At 50.4% G+C, this 17,764-nt stretch overlaps 1 protein-coding gene across 1 annotated transcript; it reads right to left on the bottom strand.

Moving 5' to 3' along the window:
- Nucleotides 1-1,909: 1,909 nt before the first annotated feature.
- Nucleotides 1,910-3,738, bottom strand: LOC140896494 (sperm acrosome membrane-associated protein 3-like). The gene is made up of 4 exons (XM_073308419.1): nt 3,600-3,738; nt 3,081-3,239; nt 2,676-2,754; nt 1,910-1,985 (listed from the first exon to the last, which is right to left on the bottom strand). Exons 1-4 carry the CDS (start codon nt 3,736-3,738, stop codon nt 1,910-1,912), a joined length of 453 nt encoding a protein of 150 aa, XP_073164520.1.
- Between the last annotated feature and the right edge of the window lie 14,026 nt (nt 3,739-17,764).

Below are 17,764 nucleotides of genomic sequence, written 5' to 3' on the forward strand. Positions count from 1 at the left end.
TTTCTGCTGTGTTCATGGAAACAGGCCTGTGCGGCCATTCTTTGTAAATGAACGGGATTGCACCAAGGAAATAATGACCCAAATAATCAGTTTCTTCACCTAAAGTCTCTTTAGACAGTCATTTCAATACCCTCAGCCAAGTCCATGGAGCACGTTGAAGACAGGGACTGAGACCTTGAACTTGTTTAAATTCTATAGGGAGCCAGAGGAGGCAATGCAGGACAGGTTTGATGTGTTCATGGTAGCCAGTTTCTGAGGAGACACACTGAAGCATTTTGTACTAGTTGGAGTTTCCTAGGTGCTGAAGGCTTCAGGCCCAATATATTGCCTGGTTGCTGCTTTGTAACATGCAGGAAAATAACCTGCTAGCAGAGAGATGTGGAGTTTCCCCATTCATCAATGCTTAGTGCAGGAATCAGGACTCCTGGGTTCTGTGCTGACTGAATTATTTATACCAAAGCAGGAGGGGGTTGCACTATTTGGCAGTGCTGCAGCTTCACTGCTAATTTTTATTTAATCAAACCCCAGCCACAGGGCTATGTGCAGTAATGTATCCAAGAGTGGTTTGTTCTGGCGTTTTAACCACCTATCCAGGCTGTGCAACACACTCTGAAGAAGGGGAGCACTGAACATGCTCAGGCTTGTCCCTTCAACCTGTTCCCAGTTGGAGCTAGAGGGGTACATAGGTCCCTGCACCCATGCTGGTCATACAGGCAGTGGGGCTAGGATCAGGGCACAGGCAAATCTGACCAGCATATGGGACCAGTTCACACAGGTCTGGGGCTGCCCAGAGCCACTAGCTCCTTCTGCTTGCCCTCTGATCACCTCAAATACCACTAGTCTTCTTCTCCCACTCCTAGCTTCACCTCTGTCTGTTCTTCTATTGCCCTATGCATCTGTCTGTCTATCACCATAAACACCTGGCTATCTATTTATCCCCATTCACTCCACACCACCACCACCATAGAGTCCGACAGATGAATTGACTTCAGTTTAAGTGACTGACACTGGAATGTGTGTGGCCTTAGCTGGGGAATTTGAAAACATTTCCCATGTAAGCCACTGGGGATTTATGTAAACACAATGAAGCAATCACATGGGCGCAGCGGAGGATCAGGAAAGGCAAAGAGGCCCTTCACCATGCTAAACCAAGAAGTGTATTGTATTGAGTTTTGTATTTTACAGTTCCTTGTGTGCAAAGGGTCACTTTTCGCCCCCCCCCCTTCTGTGGGGATGAGCCTGCCCTCCCTGAGATGGCCAGGAGGACTCCATCTTCCCCCAGGTCTCATTGTAGATAGTAGCTGCTTCAGAGTTAATGTGACAAGGGGGCCACAATAGATAGAAACAGGCTCCAAGGAGATGAATTAACAGAAATGGGAACAGAATTCAGGATTCCTGACATCCAGCCATTCCCACAGTCAGGAATACAACCCAGGCATCCTGACTCCCAGCCTGTCCCAGAGTTGGGAATAGAATCCAGGAGCCCTGACACTCAGCCCTCCTTCACCCAATCTTGTCACTAGAATCCCCACTCCCATCCCAGAGCGAGGGATAGAACCTAGGAGTTCTACTCCTACTCTGCTGCTACTCTGAAACCTAGGAGTCCTGACTCTCAGCCCCCCCCCCCCCCCCCCCCAAGATCCTATTGTCGTCTCTAAATAAAACTTGTGACCCTTTTGTCATTAGACTGTCAGATAGCTTTATTCAGGAAAACCTGCTCCCAGCACCCTACGGTGCAATCCCACTAGGGGGACAACACTCCCCCACAGTTAAAGACCCACTTTGGAGCTAGTTAAGAAGGAGAAGCAGTTGCTCACAGAGGATTTCAATGAGGTGCTAAATCTGCAGGGGCCTAATGTGACTGCAGTACACCGCATCTAGCAGGTCCAGGGCATCCAAAGGTGCTCCTTCATCTACTTCCCACATTGCATCCTTCCACCCACTGTGAGAGGTCATGGCCCTCACAGTGTTTCCTCCAGGCCAGCCTGAGAAGGATAAACAAAGAAAGCAAGGTCAGCAAGATCAGCTGGCATTGAGAGCAGTGCTGTCGCATGGGGATGGGCCAGTCCTAAGATGCAGCCCTCTGGGCGGGGCAGCTGGGTAACAGCTATGCAGGGTTTACTCACCAGGCTCTGAGATGCAGCTGCCTTTCGGGTGGGGCAGCCAGGTTACAACCACACAGTGAAAATGTATGGGGATAACTCCCAGGGTGCTGAGCAGTAGTTGCCTCCGGGGTGGAGCATTTGGGGAACAGCAACACTGCATAAGGATTGCTTGTCCAGCACTGAGATGCAGCTGCCTATGGGCAGGGCAGCATGGTAACAGCCTTGTTGCTCTGTGGAGTTTTGTCTTTTGTTTGGTTGTATAAACAAAGTACTGCGCTACACTGTATGTTTTCTTTACACTGCATTGTATCGTGGGGTTGTCTGGTGTAGTGCCTTGTTGCACTAAATACAGCTGTATAACATTGTGTTTCATGGCATTGACTATGTAGTTCCGTGCTGTAGCAGTACATTGTGTAAAGCTGTATAGCGGTGTGTAGTGCTGTGCGGTTTCATGTTGCGTGCTGCAGAGCTGGGTGGGCAGCATAGTGCCATGTTACCCTGTGCTGCATATTTTGCCATGCACTGCTACACTGGCACTCCACCCCCACCCCTCCACCAGCTCCCCCTTACCAGGCCCCCATTCCCCTTGGCTGTTGCACAATCTGCATGGCACACACGATGTCATCGTTGATGTTACTGGTCAGCAAATCTGGTGGTGGGGGAGGAGAAGAGAGTGAGGACAGGGCATAACCCTTGGTAGCTCAACACTGTAGCATGGGAGCCCTGGTCCTCCTAGCAGGAGATACCACCATTCAGCCAACCAACCCAGCCCCCATTGTGCTGCCCTCTGCTGTCCACTGAAGGCAAGGGTGACCTTCCTTTGCCATTCCAAAATGTCTTGGGCCTGACGTTGGTTCCCCTGACTACCAGGAGGACTTGCCCCCTACAGGCCCCACCCTGCTCCCTGCCGCACAGGTCTCTAGCACTGAGCCATGGCCTAGGGGTCAGGACCAGGACTGGAAAGGAGTTACTCACCACTGCAGTGCATGTGACAGAGGTTCCGGGCGGAGCGCTTATAGTCATCACACCACTGGCGGCTGTTGATCTGGAAGATGCCGTTGTCAGTGCTGCCATCAGCTTCATGATCCACGGTGTCCGTGTTGAACCGGCTTTCATGGAACGCCATGCACAGCCCTGGTACAGGATTTAGTAATATACGGGGAGGGCGGGGGGAGGGATATGCACAGAGCCCCATGCAGGATGGGGCCGGGGGAGTAGGGTGACCAGATGTCCCGATTTTATAGGGACAGTCCTGACATTTGGGGCTTTGTCTTATGTAGGTGCCTATTACCCCCGACACGGTCCCCATTTTTCACACTTGTTGTCTGGTCACCCTAGGGGGAGGGATACGCATCGAGCCCCATGGGGAGGGCAGGGGGAGGGATACGCACCGAGCCCCAGGGGGAGGGCAGGGGGAGGGATACGCACCGAGCCCCAGGGGGAGGGGAAGGAAATATATGTACAGCCTCATGAGGAGGCCAGGAGATCACTCACAATCAGCCAGGCTGTAGCCTCGGAACCCATCCATCCCTGCCTGGTGCAGCACCTGGGCCAGCTCGCAGCGCCGGAAGATCTTTCCCATGTTCCCCACAAGGAGGCAGGCCACGATGGACAGGAGCACGAGCGCTGCCATTCCTGCAGTGTGGCCAGAGCTGGAGGCTGCACTCTAGGTGATGTCTGAGCACAGCTGGGGCCCCAGGCCCAGCACAAGCTGCTTACACAAGGTGCACTGTGAAGGAGGAGGCAAGCAGTTGGGTTAGTGTCTGTTGTGGGACCTTACCATCAGCAGGGCAACCATAGTAATGAGAGCCTGGAGCCTGTCTGCCCACTCTGCTGGGCAGCCCTCAGACTAGGCGCCATGGCTAGGCCAGCGAAGAGGGCCCAGGGGGCCAGCACTGCATGGAAGCTGACAGCCCCGGGGATCATGGAGTGTTGTCAGGGCTGCAGGGGTGCTGATGGCTGTCCTTCCCCCTTTGTGGGCCTAGCTGGAATAGGAACTGTGAGTTTTGGCCCCTGCCTGGATTCTTGGATCCCGTTCCAGATAGCTGCTCACTGGGCCTGTGGAGTGTAGAGCAGCAGCAAGTCCCAGATTCCTCCTGAGTGCCAAAGTCAGGGCTAGTGTTCCAGAACCCCCTGGGAACTTGTGATGTCATGGCTTCACTGCTTCTAGAACCTTCCCTGTCTGAGGCATGGGTCTGTTGTCACTACTGGGCCTACAAAGTGTACCCTTACTGTGAGCTCCAAGATAAAAGTATGGTTCTAGCCCCAGCTTCAGGGGTGGAGCCGGGGAGTATTGGTCTACTGTGTTAAAGCTGATCAAGTACAGCTACACCAAAAGTTCTAAGTTACAGTCTATCTTTCTCCTTGTGGTGACAGACAATTCATATCACTTCTAGGGTGCAACAAACAGAAAGAAAAACAACAGAAAAGTACCTGGGGATTACAGTGGACGAGAAGCTGGATATGAGTCAGCAGTGTGCCCTTGTTGCCAAGAAGGCCAATGGCATTTTGGGATGTATAAGTAGGGGCATTGCCACCAATCGAGGGACATGATTGTTCCCCTCTATTCGGCACTGATGAGGCCACAGCTGGAGTACTGTGTCCAGTTTTGGGCCCCCCCCCAGTACAGAAAGGATATGGACAAATTGGAGGGAGTCCAGCGGAGGGCAACGAAAATTATTAGGGGGACTGGGACACATGACTTATGAGGAGAGCTGGAGGGAACTGGGCTTATTTAGTTTGCAGAAGAGAAGAGTGATGTGGGATTTGATAGCAGCCTTCAACTACCTGAAGTGGGATTACAGAGGATGGAGGTAGGCTGTTCTCAGCGGTGGCAGATGACGGAACAAGTCTCAAGTTGCAGTGGGGGAGGTCTAGGTTGGATATTAGGAAAAACTTGGAATGCTCAGCTTTGTGGTTCACACAGCAAGCTTACACCCTTCTCTGAGAATGTATTCATCTTTCGTATGGCAAGAAAGGTGATTAGAGATATTCAAATAACCTAGTCCAGATTAGTGAGCCAGAGGGCACCTTCGGAAATGGCTTGATGTAAATCTGATATGCCAGTAGCAAACAATCAAAGTGAGCACTGATTTACAGTGTGGTCCATAATTTGTGACTGGTGTCAACAGTCACAATGTGTGTTGACTCGCATCTTCCAAAGGTGTATGAGATGACAGCATCTGCCATGCAATGTTCTAAAATGGTTCACTGGACTCGCCTTGTACATCAGTCATGAATCATAGAATATCAGGGTTGGAAGGGACCTCAGGATGTCATCCAGTCCAACCCCCTGCTCAAAGCAGGACCAATCCCCAATTAAATCATCCCAGCCAGGGCTTTGTCAAGCCTGACCTTAAAAACTTCTAAGGAAGGAGATTCTACCACCTCCCTAGTGAAAAAGTTTTTCCTCAATATCCAATCTAAACCTCCCCCACTGCAACTTGAGACCATTACTCCTTGTTCTGTCCTCTTCTACCACTGAGAATAGTCTAGAACCATCCTCTCTGGAACCACCTCTCAGGTAGTTGAAAGCAGCTATCAAATCCCCCCTCATTCTTCTCTTCTGCAGACTAAACAATCCCAGTTCCCTCAGCCTCTTCTCATAACTCATGTGTTCCAGACCCCTAATAATTTTTGTTGCCCTTCGCTGGACTCTCTCCAATTTATCCACATCCTTCTTGTAGTGTGGGACCCAAAACTGGACACAGTACTCCAGATGAGGCCTCACCAATGTCGAATAGAGGGGGACGATCATGTCCCTCGATCTGCTTGCTATGCCCCTACTTATACATCCCAAAATGCCATTGGCCTTCTTGGCAACAAGGGCACACTGCTGACTCATATCCAGTTTCTCGTCCACTGTCACCCCTAAGTCCTTTTCCGCAGAACTGCTGCCTAGCCATTCGGTCCCTAGTCTGTAGCTGTGCATTGGGTTCTTCCGTCCTAAGTGCAGGACCCTGCACTTATCCTTATTGAACCTCATCAGATTTCTTTTGGCCCAATCCTCCAATTTGTCTAGGTCCTTCTGTATCCTATCCCTGGCCTCCAGCGTATCTACCACTCCTCCCAGTTTAGTATCATCCGCAAATTTGCTGAGAGTGCAATCCACACCATCCTCCAGATCATTTATGAAGATATTGAATAAAACCGGCCCCAGGACTAACCCCTGGGGCACTCCACTTGACACCAGCTGCCAACTAGACATGGAGCCATTGATCACTACCCGTTGAACCCGACAATCTAGCCAACTTTCTACCCACCTTATAGTGCAGTCATCCAGCCCATACTTCTTTAACTTGCTGACAAGAATACTGTGGGAGACCGTGTCAAAAGCTTTGCTAAAGTCAAGAAACAATACATCCACTGCTTTCCCTTCATCCACAGAACCAGTAATCTCATCATGATTTTAAAGATATTTCAGTTCTGGAATAATACAAGACCAGTGTGTCTCTGTTGCTGCAATAAGAGTCAGACAACTGACCATAACAAACCTCCAAATAATGAATGGCCAAAGCTTTCACTTCTGTCTTTTTCCCACCCTGCTGCTTACGGTGGTTACCTTAATAGCCACCACCTACAACGGGGCTATAGTACTGTCCTGCCCTCAGGTGACCAACCATCAGACCCATCCTTTAAATTCTCTGGGAATTTTGAAAATTCCCTTCCTGTTTGCTCAGCAAGGCATGGAGTGCTCTCAGCTAACCTTTCCAGCTGACCATGCCTCCACGCACCACGTGATCCCCAGTATGGAGCAATGGCGAGGTGCTGGACCTCATCAGTATTTGGGTGGAGGAAGCTGTCCAGTCGATTCCTTCGAGCAGATATCAAGGGACATGATGGAAAGGAGCCATGACCGGGACGCACTGCAGTGCAGGGTTAAAGTGAAGGAGCTATAGAACACCTACCACAAAGCCTGCAAGGCAAACGGCCGCTCCAGTGCTGTCCCCACGACCTGCCATTTCTACAAAGAGCTGGATGCAATATACTTGGGGGCAACTCCACCTCTACTCCAAGGACCACCCTGGTCACTTCAGAGCCCAGTTCAACAAGGCAGGAGGAGGAGGAGGAAAGCGGGAGCGAGGGTGCTGAGGAAGAGGGAGACACCCCGGCATCCCTAGATGCATGCAGCCAGGAGCTGTTCTCAAGCCAAGAGGAAGGTAGCCAGTCACAGCGGCCGGTGCTTGGGGAAGGACAAACACCAGAGGAGGTTCCCAGTAAGCAGCTTTTATTTTGGGAAGGAAGTTGTTCAGTGCGGACTCTTGGGGCAAGGAGGGTTAGGGATACATGCATGCCTAGATGCGGAATAGGACGTTGATGTGCTCTTTCACATTCCGGTACAGCTGATTCAGACCCATCAGTTTGTATGTATAGTTGGGATTGTGTTTTCCAATGTGTATCATTTTGCATTTATTTACATTGCATTTTGTTGCGCAATTTAGTGAGATTCCTTTGTAACTCTTCCCAGTCACCTTTGAACTTAACTATCTTGAGTAAATGTTGTATTGTCCACAAATTTCACTACCTAGCTGTTTATCCCCTTTTCTAGAGCATTTCTGAATATGTCGAACAGCACTGGTGCAGTGCAGGTCCGTAGGGGAACCTGGCTATTTACCTCCCTCCATTCTGAAAACTAACCATTTAGTCCTACCCTTTGTTTCCTATCTTGTTTGGAAGTCTGGATCCCAGCTTCCATTTTTGCTGCAGCAGGGCAGGGAGCACTTTCTGTTACGCAGTAAATATCATTATGGGATTCAAATGCTGACCGCCTGGTCCATTTGAGGACTTCAGTACCCGTGTACCACTATCAGATAAAAGTGCTGCTTCTCTAGCTCAAGTAGCTATCTGTGCATGTGGCTAGGATTTGAACCTGTGGCTACTTGCCTATGAGACAGACAGCTTTCAGTAGCCCAAGGTGTTTGTACTGGCTTGCTAAGCAGAAAGTTCTGATTTTAGCAGCGATATTATGGTGTTCACTCCACACTGACCTCCTTGGGAAGGAGGTGTGTTCCATAGCCTCTAGAGGGAAGACTGCCAAACACTCTGTTATGAAGCCAAGTTTGCCTTGCCTTTGTTATGCTCCCAGACTCTCCAGATTGGAGCATTTTATTGGAGAGAAAAGATTGAGCCAGGCCCCTCTGCCTTGGCTATCCCACCACAGCTAGTGATGGAATTCGCTCTAGTGGAGCAGTGTGTCCATTGGGAGGGGGAGGCAATGACAACCCCTGAGGGATTCTCGCCAGACAAAAACCCTTCAGAAGCAAGAGTTGAGGCAGTTGCATCTGAAGAAGTGGGCTTTTTACCCACGAAAGCTTATGCCCAAATAAATCTTAGTCTTTAAATTGCCACCGGACTCCTCATTGTTTTTGTGGATACAGACTAACATGGCTACCCCTCCGATAGTTGAGGCAGACACACCCCAAAAGCCCTCAGGGAAGGAAGCAGCCTTCCCCATCCCATGCAGAGATGGTCTGTGACAATCTGAATGACCTTGAACAGGATGGAAGAGGGAGAAATCTTCATCTCACCTCAGCATGTGGGAACAAAGGTTAACCCAGCGGGAGGATGGGGAGGTCAATCCACTACTCCCTGTACCCAGAGAACCTGGGAGGATGCCACAGGATCCCCAGGCCCTGACCTGAGAGGAGATGGAGCAGAGTAGGGGCTTTGGCTGTGAGAGAGGGTCCCTTACCAGAGGTTGGGCTCCCTCCGTGATTTCAAGCAGTGTGCATGGTTCAGAGCCAGGCCTTGCCTGGTCCCCATAATGCCCCAAGAGAGTGAACTCCAGGGCAGCACCAGGGCTGCTGATGCCTTAAGGAACAAAGTCACCATCCCTAGGCACCGGGTGGGAGGAATAGGTCTCAGGTTCACATCCAAAGGTTTTGGGGTGACAGATATAAGGGGGGCATGGGAGACCTCTGCTGCAAATCCTCTCTGCAGGGTCTAAAACGAACATGTGTATATGGGGTCGTTGTCAACCAGCTGGTTTATGAATGATGTGCCAGCTTGTTATAAGCTGATTTATTATCTGAATAGCTGAAATTTGAAATTACCAGACATAGTAGCAGACATGGCACAACCTGCAGGCTTTCCCAGGCTACTGGTCCAGACCGCTTGCTGGCCCTTTTCCGAAAGGGGAAGCTGTGACAGAGATTTTGCACTCTTGGCAGGGGGCTCAGGGGGCTGTTTTTGTTAGTGACAAAAGGGAAAATAGAATGTTTGAAGTAAAATGTCTCAGGTATTCCATATGTGGGGTCACCTCTGAGAATGTTCTGGACCTTTGTAGAACCTCATGGAATCTTCCAGACTTTCTGAGAACTACATTTTCCTCCAATGTCCTAGATATCTGGACCTTTGTAGAACCTCATGGAATCTTCCAGACTTTCTGAGAACTACATTTTCCTCCAACGTCCTAGAAGGTCAGCCACACCCTTATGGGTATATAAGTGTAAGGGGACTGTTGCCCCCTTACTAACATTCAATGGGGTTGTTTTAGTTGCTAGCTCCCAGTACTAAAAAGGGGGAAGGGTCGATGGGGAATCAGGACCCTGAGACTGACAGCCCCCAGGAACAATGGGGAGAGGCCAATGCTCCAGGTCAGCCTGAATGACAAGGGGAGCAGGCTAATCAGGGAGTCAGGAGGCCAGGGAGGTCCTGTCCTCTGTGTGAGCTGGAATTGCCTGGGTCAGAGTGGGGCTGAGCCAAGGAGAAAGCAGGGGCTCAAGCTGAGCTGGGGTGCAGAGCTGGGCCAGATCCAGAGGAACCAGAAAAGCAGCCCAGAGAGAACAGACCCTGTCCTGGAAGCAGAGCTGCAGCCCCAAAGCCAGAGGCACAACCCAGAGAGAGCAGACCTGCAGGAACCAGAGCCAGAGGGGCCAGAAAAGCAGCCCAGGAAGCAGGTCAGTGCTGGGAGCAGAGTTACAGAAGCACCCTGCAGAGCAGACCTGTCCTGTGAGTGGAGCTGCAGCACCCAGAGCCAGAGGGGCCAAAGAAGCAGCCCAGGGAGCTGGAGGCAGAGCAGCAGCAGGGCTGAGACCAAGTGGTGGAGCTGGAGCTGGAGCCGTCTGGAGCTGGGTGTGGTGAGCAGCTGGGGAGACCGAGGGGGACCCTGGGCGTGGGCCCAGCACAGGGAGACACCTCAGCCAAGAGGTTCTGCAGGCCAGGCTTGGATCGTAACCCCGACAGGGCAGGGGTGACGCTGGGAAGAAGGGTCCTACCACTTAGAGCCTGAGCGCGTGTGGCCACCACCAGAGCAAGTGTCCAACCCACAGCATCCCTACAGCACAGCCAGGGCCGGAGAAGGGGCCTGGGACTTACAAGGAGCAGACTGTGAACTGCCCTGACACTTCAGAGACACTGTTTGTGGTGTTCCCTGCCACAGAGCGGGCTGATGTGTTTTCTTTAACCTTTCCCATTTTGCCTTATCCTTTTTAAAATTAATTGTTGATTAAATAACTTGTATTTGCTTTAACTTGTATGTAATGGTCAGTGGATCAGAGAAGTGCCTAGTGCAGAGAGAGTACCTTGGAGTGGGGACACCCTAGCCCCTGTCCTAGGTGACCACAGCAGGGTTGGGGATCGAGCCCCCCAGGAATCCTGGGCCCAGCCTTGTTGGGTTTACGAGGACTCTGCCAGACAGGAGAGTGGAAGGGGAGTCCTCAAGGGCAGGGAGGCCTCTAGGTAAACGAAATGGGAGCGAGGACTCAGATCCTTTTGCTAGCCCACTTCACCGGGGTAGTGCAGAAGCCAGGAAAGTTCTCCACAATAGCGGGACTATTCCCCCGCTTACATAATTGGTGTCACGAACAGGATCCTATCCACAGGGTCCACCCCATTGGTTTACTGGTTGAGTTCTGATAGCACTGTCCAGGCCTGGTCAAGAACCCTACCATGGCTGGAATTGAAGAACTATGGGCCCAGTTTGCTGAACTTCAATGCAGATTGTCAGACCAAGCTGAGGCATTACAACAAGCTAGAACAGAACAGAGAGAAACCTTATCACTGGCTAAGGCGGTAATAGACCAACAGGCAGCAGAAGCTAAGAAACCCCCTACTATTTATGTCCCACAGGAGTGGAAGGTCACGGAGTTCGGTGGCTTTCCGACTAGACCAGGAGACATTACGGTAGAGGAGTGGGTCAAGTCTGTGAAGGTGGCTCTGCGTGTGCTAAGAGTACCTGAAGAAGATCATGTGGACTTCGTAGAGGAGCACCTCAAGGGCCATGCCAAGGCCACAGTAAAGTTCATGGCAGTGGCAGACAAAAAGGAGGTGGAAAAGGTGTTTGAACTCCTCCTAGAAGTGTATGGAGACAAGGTACCTATTGGAACCCGACTAAAGGAGTTCTTTGAGTGAAAGCAGGAACCCAGTGAAACTATCTGGGCATATGTGTATGACCTCCAGGAGAGAATGAGCAAAGTGGAGTGGCGAGACCCTCAATGAGTTCCAGACCCAGATACGGTTCTGAAAGAGCAGTTAGTGCTGGGGCTCCAGGATGATTCCTTCCACCGCAAAATGAAAAGGAGGTTTAAGGAAGAGCCCAGTAAGAAGTTCCATGAACTCATGCAGGCTGCCATTATGTGGTCAGAAGAAGAGGAAGTTCCTGTGACAGAGACAGCCAAGCCTAACCCCCGTACACGAAGTGGGGAGCCTAGTTAATGCAGCTGCTGGGGAAAAGGCCCTACCCCAAACACAGTTAACACTGGAAAGTTTAAGTGAGGTTGTCCAAAAACTGGCGGTCCAACAGGAGGAGATGATAAAAGTGATGACTGAGTTAATGAAGGAAAAAAATCCCATTAGTATATCAAAGTATCCAAGGACACCGGGATCCCGAAGAGCCCCACCAAAGGATGAGCTGGGAAGGTACATCTGTTACACTTGTGAAAAGCCAGGGCATACTAGCCGGGAACGTCCACTGAGAGGGAGAACAGAGTCCCAGGCACTGAAAACCAATGGGGCACCAGGAGCGAGTGGTCCATCTACAGTAGAAGGCCAAGCAGTGGCAGAAGGATTCCTAGGCCTCTCCTTGGTGGAAAATCACTCTGCATACAGTGTTGAAAGGAATGTGGGCAATGCCAGCATACCTAATGACTTCTGTAAGCGAGCATTTGGAAACTGTCTAACTGCTGAAGTATGTATAGCAGGGGTGAAGACCAGATGTTTGTTAGATACTTGCTCAGAAGTCACCACCGTCACTGAGTCGCATTTTCAAAAATATTTGAAAGACAAGGAACTGACCATGCACAGCACACAGTTTGTACGTCTAACAGCAGTTAATGGACTGGCAATCCCAGTGGTGGGATGCCTCGAAGCAGACATAGACTACACGGGCCAGACACAGCCAGGGAAATGCATCTTCATCCTGAAAGACAGAGACTCTGAAGGGAGCCATATGGGAGAAGGAGTCCCAGGGATTTTAGGGATGAACATCATTAGTGAGCTGAAGGAGCTACCATTGCCAGAAGAAGGAACCAGGAGGATGAACCGTGATGGGCACTCTAAGAAGAACGCTGTGCTGAGTAGAGTGCTGGCTTGAGCACAGAGACAAAACCATTCATTGGGCCCTGCGGGGCAGATTGGAAATGTTAAAGTGGGCAGAAAACAGAAGACTGTTATTCCTCCTCGGAGAGGGAAGTTCCTTGATAAACACTGCTGTGTATCAGAAAATGCCAGTAGATATCGAGCTGTTGTAAAGCCTACATCTGGGGTAAACCTACCTAATGGACTTCAGTCAGCCAATGTACTGACTAGTACCATCAAAGGAAGAGTACCAGTGAGTCTTCTAAACTCAAGCTAGGGAGTTGCAGCCTGAGGAGGTGATCCCTCAGGTGAAGGTAACATTTGGGGAGAGGGGAGAACAATTTGCCTTTCCTCAGAAAAGATGTGATGGGAGACTGCTAGTTCCAGTTCAAGCGGCATGACAAGGGCTGATTCCTGCACAGGTGGCTAACTTAAGGGTGTTGCCAGAGAAGCATCAAGAAGCCTTTTCAAAGGATGAGGTGACCAATTTCGATGACTGGGTCAAAGGTGTCCACAAGACAGCCAGTGAAGTTGCTCAGTACAGCTAAAGACACAGCCCAAAGTAGGAAAAGGACTTATGATCGCAAGTCCAGTGGGGCTCTCATCAGACCTGGTGACAGCGTACCAGTTCGTAGCCACAGACACCAGAGACGTAATAAAATACAGGACAAATGGGAGCCAAGTCCCCACACTGTGGTCACCCACAACAATCCTGAACTGCCAGTGTATGCTATCCAGCCTGAACAAGGAGGTCCTGGGAGAGTAGTACATAGGGACCAGCTAAAGTATTGGACTTTTATTCTTACCAGGGCTCGTAGGAGGCACAGAGCAGCATTTCCAGAGGAGACTAAAACCAATGGGGTAAACCCAAACCCTACTGGGAATGGCCAGATCCCTCAAACTCACGCATTTTTACCCGAGAACAGGGAATTGGAAAATATGAGTAACGAACCACCAGTTTTAAGAAGGTCCCAGAGGGCTAATAAGGGTGTACTTCCTCTTAGACTTAGAGATGATTATGTTATTGGTTTCATAGAATCATAGAATATCAGGGTTGGAAGGGACCTCAGGAGGTCATCTAGTCCAACCCCCTGCTCAAAAGCAGGACCCATACCCAATTAAATCATCCCAGCCAGGGCTTTATCAAGCCTGACCTTAAAAACTTCTAAGGAAGGAGATTCCACCAACTCCCTAGGCAACGCATTCCAGTGTTTCACCACCCTCCTAGTGAAAAAGCTTTTCCTAATATCCAATCTAAACCTCCCCCACTGCAACTTGAGACCATTACTCCTTGTCCTGTCCTCTCCTACCACTGAGAATAGTCTAGAACCATCCTCTCTGGAACCACCTCTCAGGTAGTTGAAAGCAGCTATCAAATCCCCCCCTCATTCTTCTCTTCTGCAGACTAAACAATCCCAGTTCCCTCAGCCTCTCCTCATAACTCATGTGTTCCAGACCCCTAATCATTTTTGTTGCCCTTCGCTGGACTCTCTCCAATTTATCCACATCCTTCTTGTAGTTTGGGACCCAAAACTGGACACAGTACTCCAGATGAGGCCTCACCAATGTCGAATAGAGGGGGACGATTACGTCCCTCGATCTGCTCGCTATGCCCCTACTTATACATCCCAAAATGCCATTGGCCTTCTTGGCAACAAGGGCACACTGCTGGCTCATATCCAGCTTCTCGTCCACTGTCACCCCTAGGTCCTTTTCCGCAGAACTGCTGCCTAGTCATTCGGTCCCTAGTCTGTAGCTGTGCATTGGGTTCTTCCGTCTTAAGTGCAGGACCCTGCACTTATCCTTATTGAACCTCATCAGATTTCTTTTGGCCCAATCCTCCAATTTGTCTAGGTCCCTCTGTATCCTATCCCTGCCCTCCAGCGTATCTACCACTCCTCCCAGTTTAGTATCATCCGCAAATTTGCTGAGAGTGCAATCCACACCATCCTCCAGATCATTTATGAAGATATTGAACAAAACCGGCCCCAGGACCGACCCCTGGGGCACTCCACTTGACACCGGCTGCCAACTAGACATGGAGCCATTGATCACTACCCGTTGAGCCCGACAATCTAGCCAACTTTCTACCCACCTTATAGTGCATTCATCCAGCCCATACTTCCTTAACTTGCTGACAAGAATACTGTGGGAGACCGTGTCAAAAGCTTTGCTAAAGTCAAGATACAATACATCCACTGCTTTCCCTTCATCCACAGAACCAGTAATCTCATCATAGAAGGCGATTAGATAAGTCAGGCATGACCTTCCCTTGGTGAATCCATGCTGACTGTTCCTGATCACTTTCCTCTCATGTAAGTGCTTCAGGATTGATTCTTTGAGGACCTGCTCCATGATTTTTCCGGGGACTGAAGTGAGGCTTACTGGCCTCATGAAGTGTTTTAATGAATATTGTTATGTATAGTATGAAGAAATAGATGTGAAATGTCAAATATGTTAAATGTTCTTTTTGATAATTGTTAATGGGTTTTTAATATGATACGATGTGGGTATATGGTGTTACTATGGGGCCCGGATGTACTGGTGTGAATATTGTGGCTGTCGCAGAATTTTAGCAAGGGGGAATGTAAGGGGACTGTTGCCCCCTTACTAACATTCAGTGGGGGTGTTTTGGTTGGCTAGCTCCCAGTACTAAAAGGGGAAGGGTCAATGGGAAATCAGGACCCTGAGACTGACAGCCCTCAGGAACAATGGGGAAAGGCCAATGCTCCAGGTCAGCCTGAATGACAAGGGGAGCAGGCTAATCAGGGAGTCAGGAGGCCAGGGAGGTCCCATCCTCCGAGTGAGCTGGATTTGCCTGGGTCAGACAGAGTGGGGCCCAGCTTTAAGGAGAAAGCAGGGGCCCAAGCTGAGCTGGGGAGCAGAGCTGGGCCAGATCCAGAGGAACCAGAAAAGCAGCCCAGAGAGAACAGACCCTGTCCTGGGAGCAGAGTTGCAGCCCCAAAGCCAGAGGCACAGCCCAGAGAGAGCAGCCCTGCAGGAACCAGAGCCAGAGGGGCCAGAAAAGCAGCCCAGGAAGCAGGTCAGTGCTGGGAGCAGAGTTACAGAAGCAGCCTGCAGAGCAGACCTGTCCTGGGAGCAGAGCTGCAGCCCCCAACCCAGAGGCACAGCCCAGAGAGAGCAGACTTGCCCTGGGAGCAGAGCTGCAGCAACCAGAGCCAGAGGGGCCAGAGAAGCAGCCCAGGGAGCTGGAGGCAGAGCAGCAGCAGTGCAGAGACCAAGTGGTGCAGCTGGGGCTGGAGCAGTCTGGAGCTGGGTGCAGTGAGCAGCTGGGGAGACCGAGGGGGACCCTGGGCAGCGGGCCCAGCACAGGGAGATTCCTCAGTCAAGAGGTTCTGCAGGCCAGGCTTGGATCATAACCCCAATAGGGCGGGGGCGACACTGGGAAGAAGGGTCCTACCACTCAGAGTCTGAGAGCATGTGGCCACCACCAAAGCAAGTGTCCAACCCACAGCATCCCTGCAGCACAGCCAGGGCCTGAGAAGAAGGCCTGGGACTTACAAGGAGCAGACTGTGAACTGCCCTGACACTTCAGAGACACTGTTTGTGGTGTTCCCTGCCACAGAGCGGGCTGATGTGTTTCCTTTAACCTTTCCCATTTTGCCTTATTCTTTTTAAAATTAATTGTTGATTAAATAACTTGTATTTGCTTTAACTTGTATGTAATGGTCAGTGGGTCAGAGAAGTGCCCAGTGCAGAGAGAGTACCCCGGAGTGGGGACACCCTAGCCCCTGTCCTAGGTGACCACAGCAGGGTTGGGGGTCGAGCCCCCCAGAAATCCTGGGCCCAGCCTTGTTGGGGTTGCGAGGACTCTGCCAGACAGGAGAGTGGAAGGGGAGTCCTTAAGGACAGGGACGCCAGTGGGTAAAGGAAGTGGGAGCAAGGACTCAGATCCTTTCGCTAGCCTACTTCACCGGGGTAGTGCAGAAGCCAGGAAGGTTCCTCACAATAGCGGGACTATTCACCCGCTTACATAAGGGTCGGGGTGTTGCCAGCCAGTCAGTGAGAAATAAGAATGAACTGAAGTGAAGGGAGAGCCCAGCTGCAACTTTATATATATATATAATTGTGAAAGTGTTGGCTCCTCTGATGCTGTGCTTTAGCTCGTGAGGGCAAAGATGAGAAAAGCAGCCTTCTGAACGAGTGTTAACATTCTCATACTCTCACCTAGTGTAACTCTGTTTAATACTGGTCTACATAGTGCTGGTGCACAGATCAATTTCTTGATGTTAGTAAATTTCAATTATTCTTAAAATTAAAGTTTCTATAAGCTTAGCTGAAACAAAATTTTTATTTGCTTAAAAATGGCATGAATATATACACATTTACAGTTCCTAGCATACTAATTTATCATCTTATATGACAGGGCTAAATCATGCATGCAAATTGTGCATCAAAGTCATGAAATGGGCACAAAGGCAATAAATAAGGTATTGAAAAGTTTAACAAATGGTGGAGGGGGGGGCGTGCGGGATTTGGTGTAGGGCTGGCCCTGCTCTTGGGCTCACAAGGCCATGGTATCAACTGTATAAAGGTTGTATGTGTTCATGTAGGCTGGGGATTGTATTCTGTCCCCATGGGAGTGTCCTGCAGGAACTAAAACCACTGTGGGGGGTGATTAATGGAAACCCCTATGCAGTGGATGAGCAACTGGATATGAGTCAGCAGTGTGCCCTACTTGCCAAGAAGGCTAACAGCATATTGGGCTGCATTAGTAGAAGCATTGCCAGCAGTTTGAGGGAAGTGATTATTCCCCTCTATTCAGCACTGGTGAGGCCACACCTGCAGTACTGCATCCAGTTCCCGCCCCCCCCCCCCAGAAAGAATGTGGACAAATTGGATAGAGTCCAACGAAAATGATTAGGGGGCTGGAGCACATGACTTACAAGGAGACGCTGAGGGAACTGGGCTTATTTAGTGTGCAGAAAAGAAGAGTGAGGGGGGGATTTGATAGCAGCCTTCAACTACCTGAAATGGGGTTCCAAAGAGGATGGAGCTAGGCTGTTCTCAGTGGTGGCAGATGACAGAACAAGGCGCAATGGTCTCAAGTTGCAGTGGGGGAGGTCTAGGTTGGATATTAGGGGAAAACTATTTCACTAGGAGGGTGGTAAAGCACTGGAATG

Source organism: Lepidochelys kempii, chromosome 12 (assembly GCF_965140265.1).
Source record: "Lepidochelys kempii isolate rLepKem1 chromosome 12, rLepKem1.hap2, whole genome shotgun sequence".
Taxonomy (NCBI): Eukaryota; Metazoa; Chordata; order Testudines; family Cheloniidae; genus Lepidochelys; species Lepidochelys kempii.

Excerpts from the sequence above, each read along its gene's own strand:
- LOC140896494 (XM_073308419.1), bottom strand. The coding sequence starts at position 3,738 with ATGGCAGCGCTCGTGCTCCTGTCCATCGTGGCCTGCCTCCTTGTGGGG. Across the intron at positions 3,240-3,599 it reads AGGCTACAGCCTGGCTGATT|GGCTGTGCATGGCGTTCCAT; the intron begins GTGAGTGATCTC and ends ATCCTGTACCAG. Across the intron at positions 1,986-2,675 it reads CCAAGGGGAATGGGGGCCTG|GCTGGCCTGGAGGAAACACT; the intron begins GTAAGGGGGAGC and ends TATCCTTCTCAG.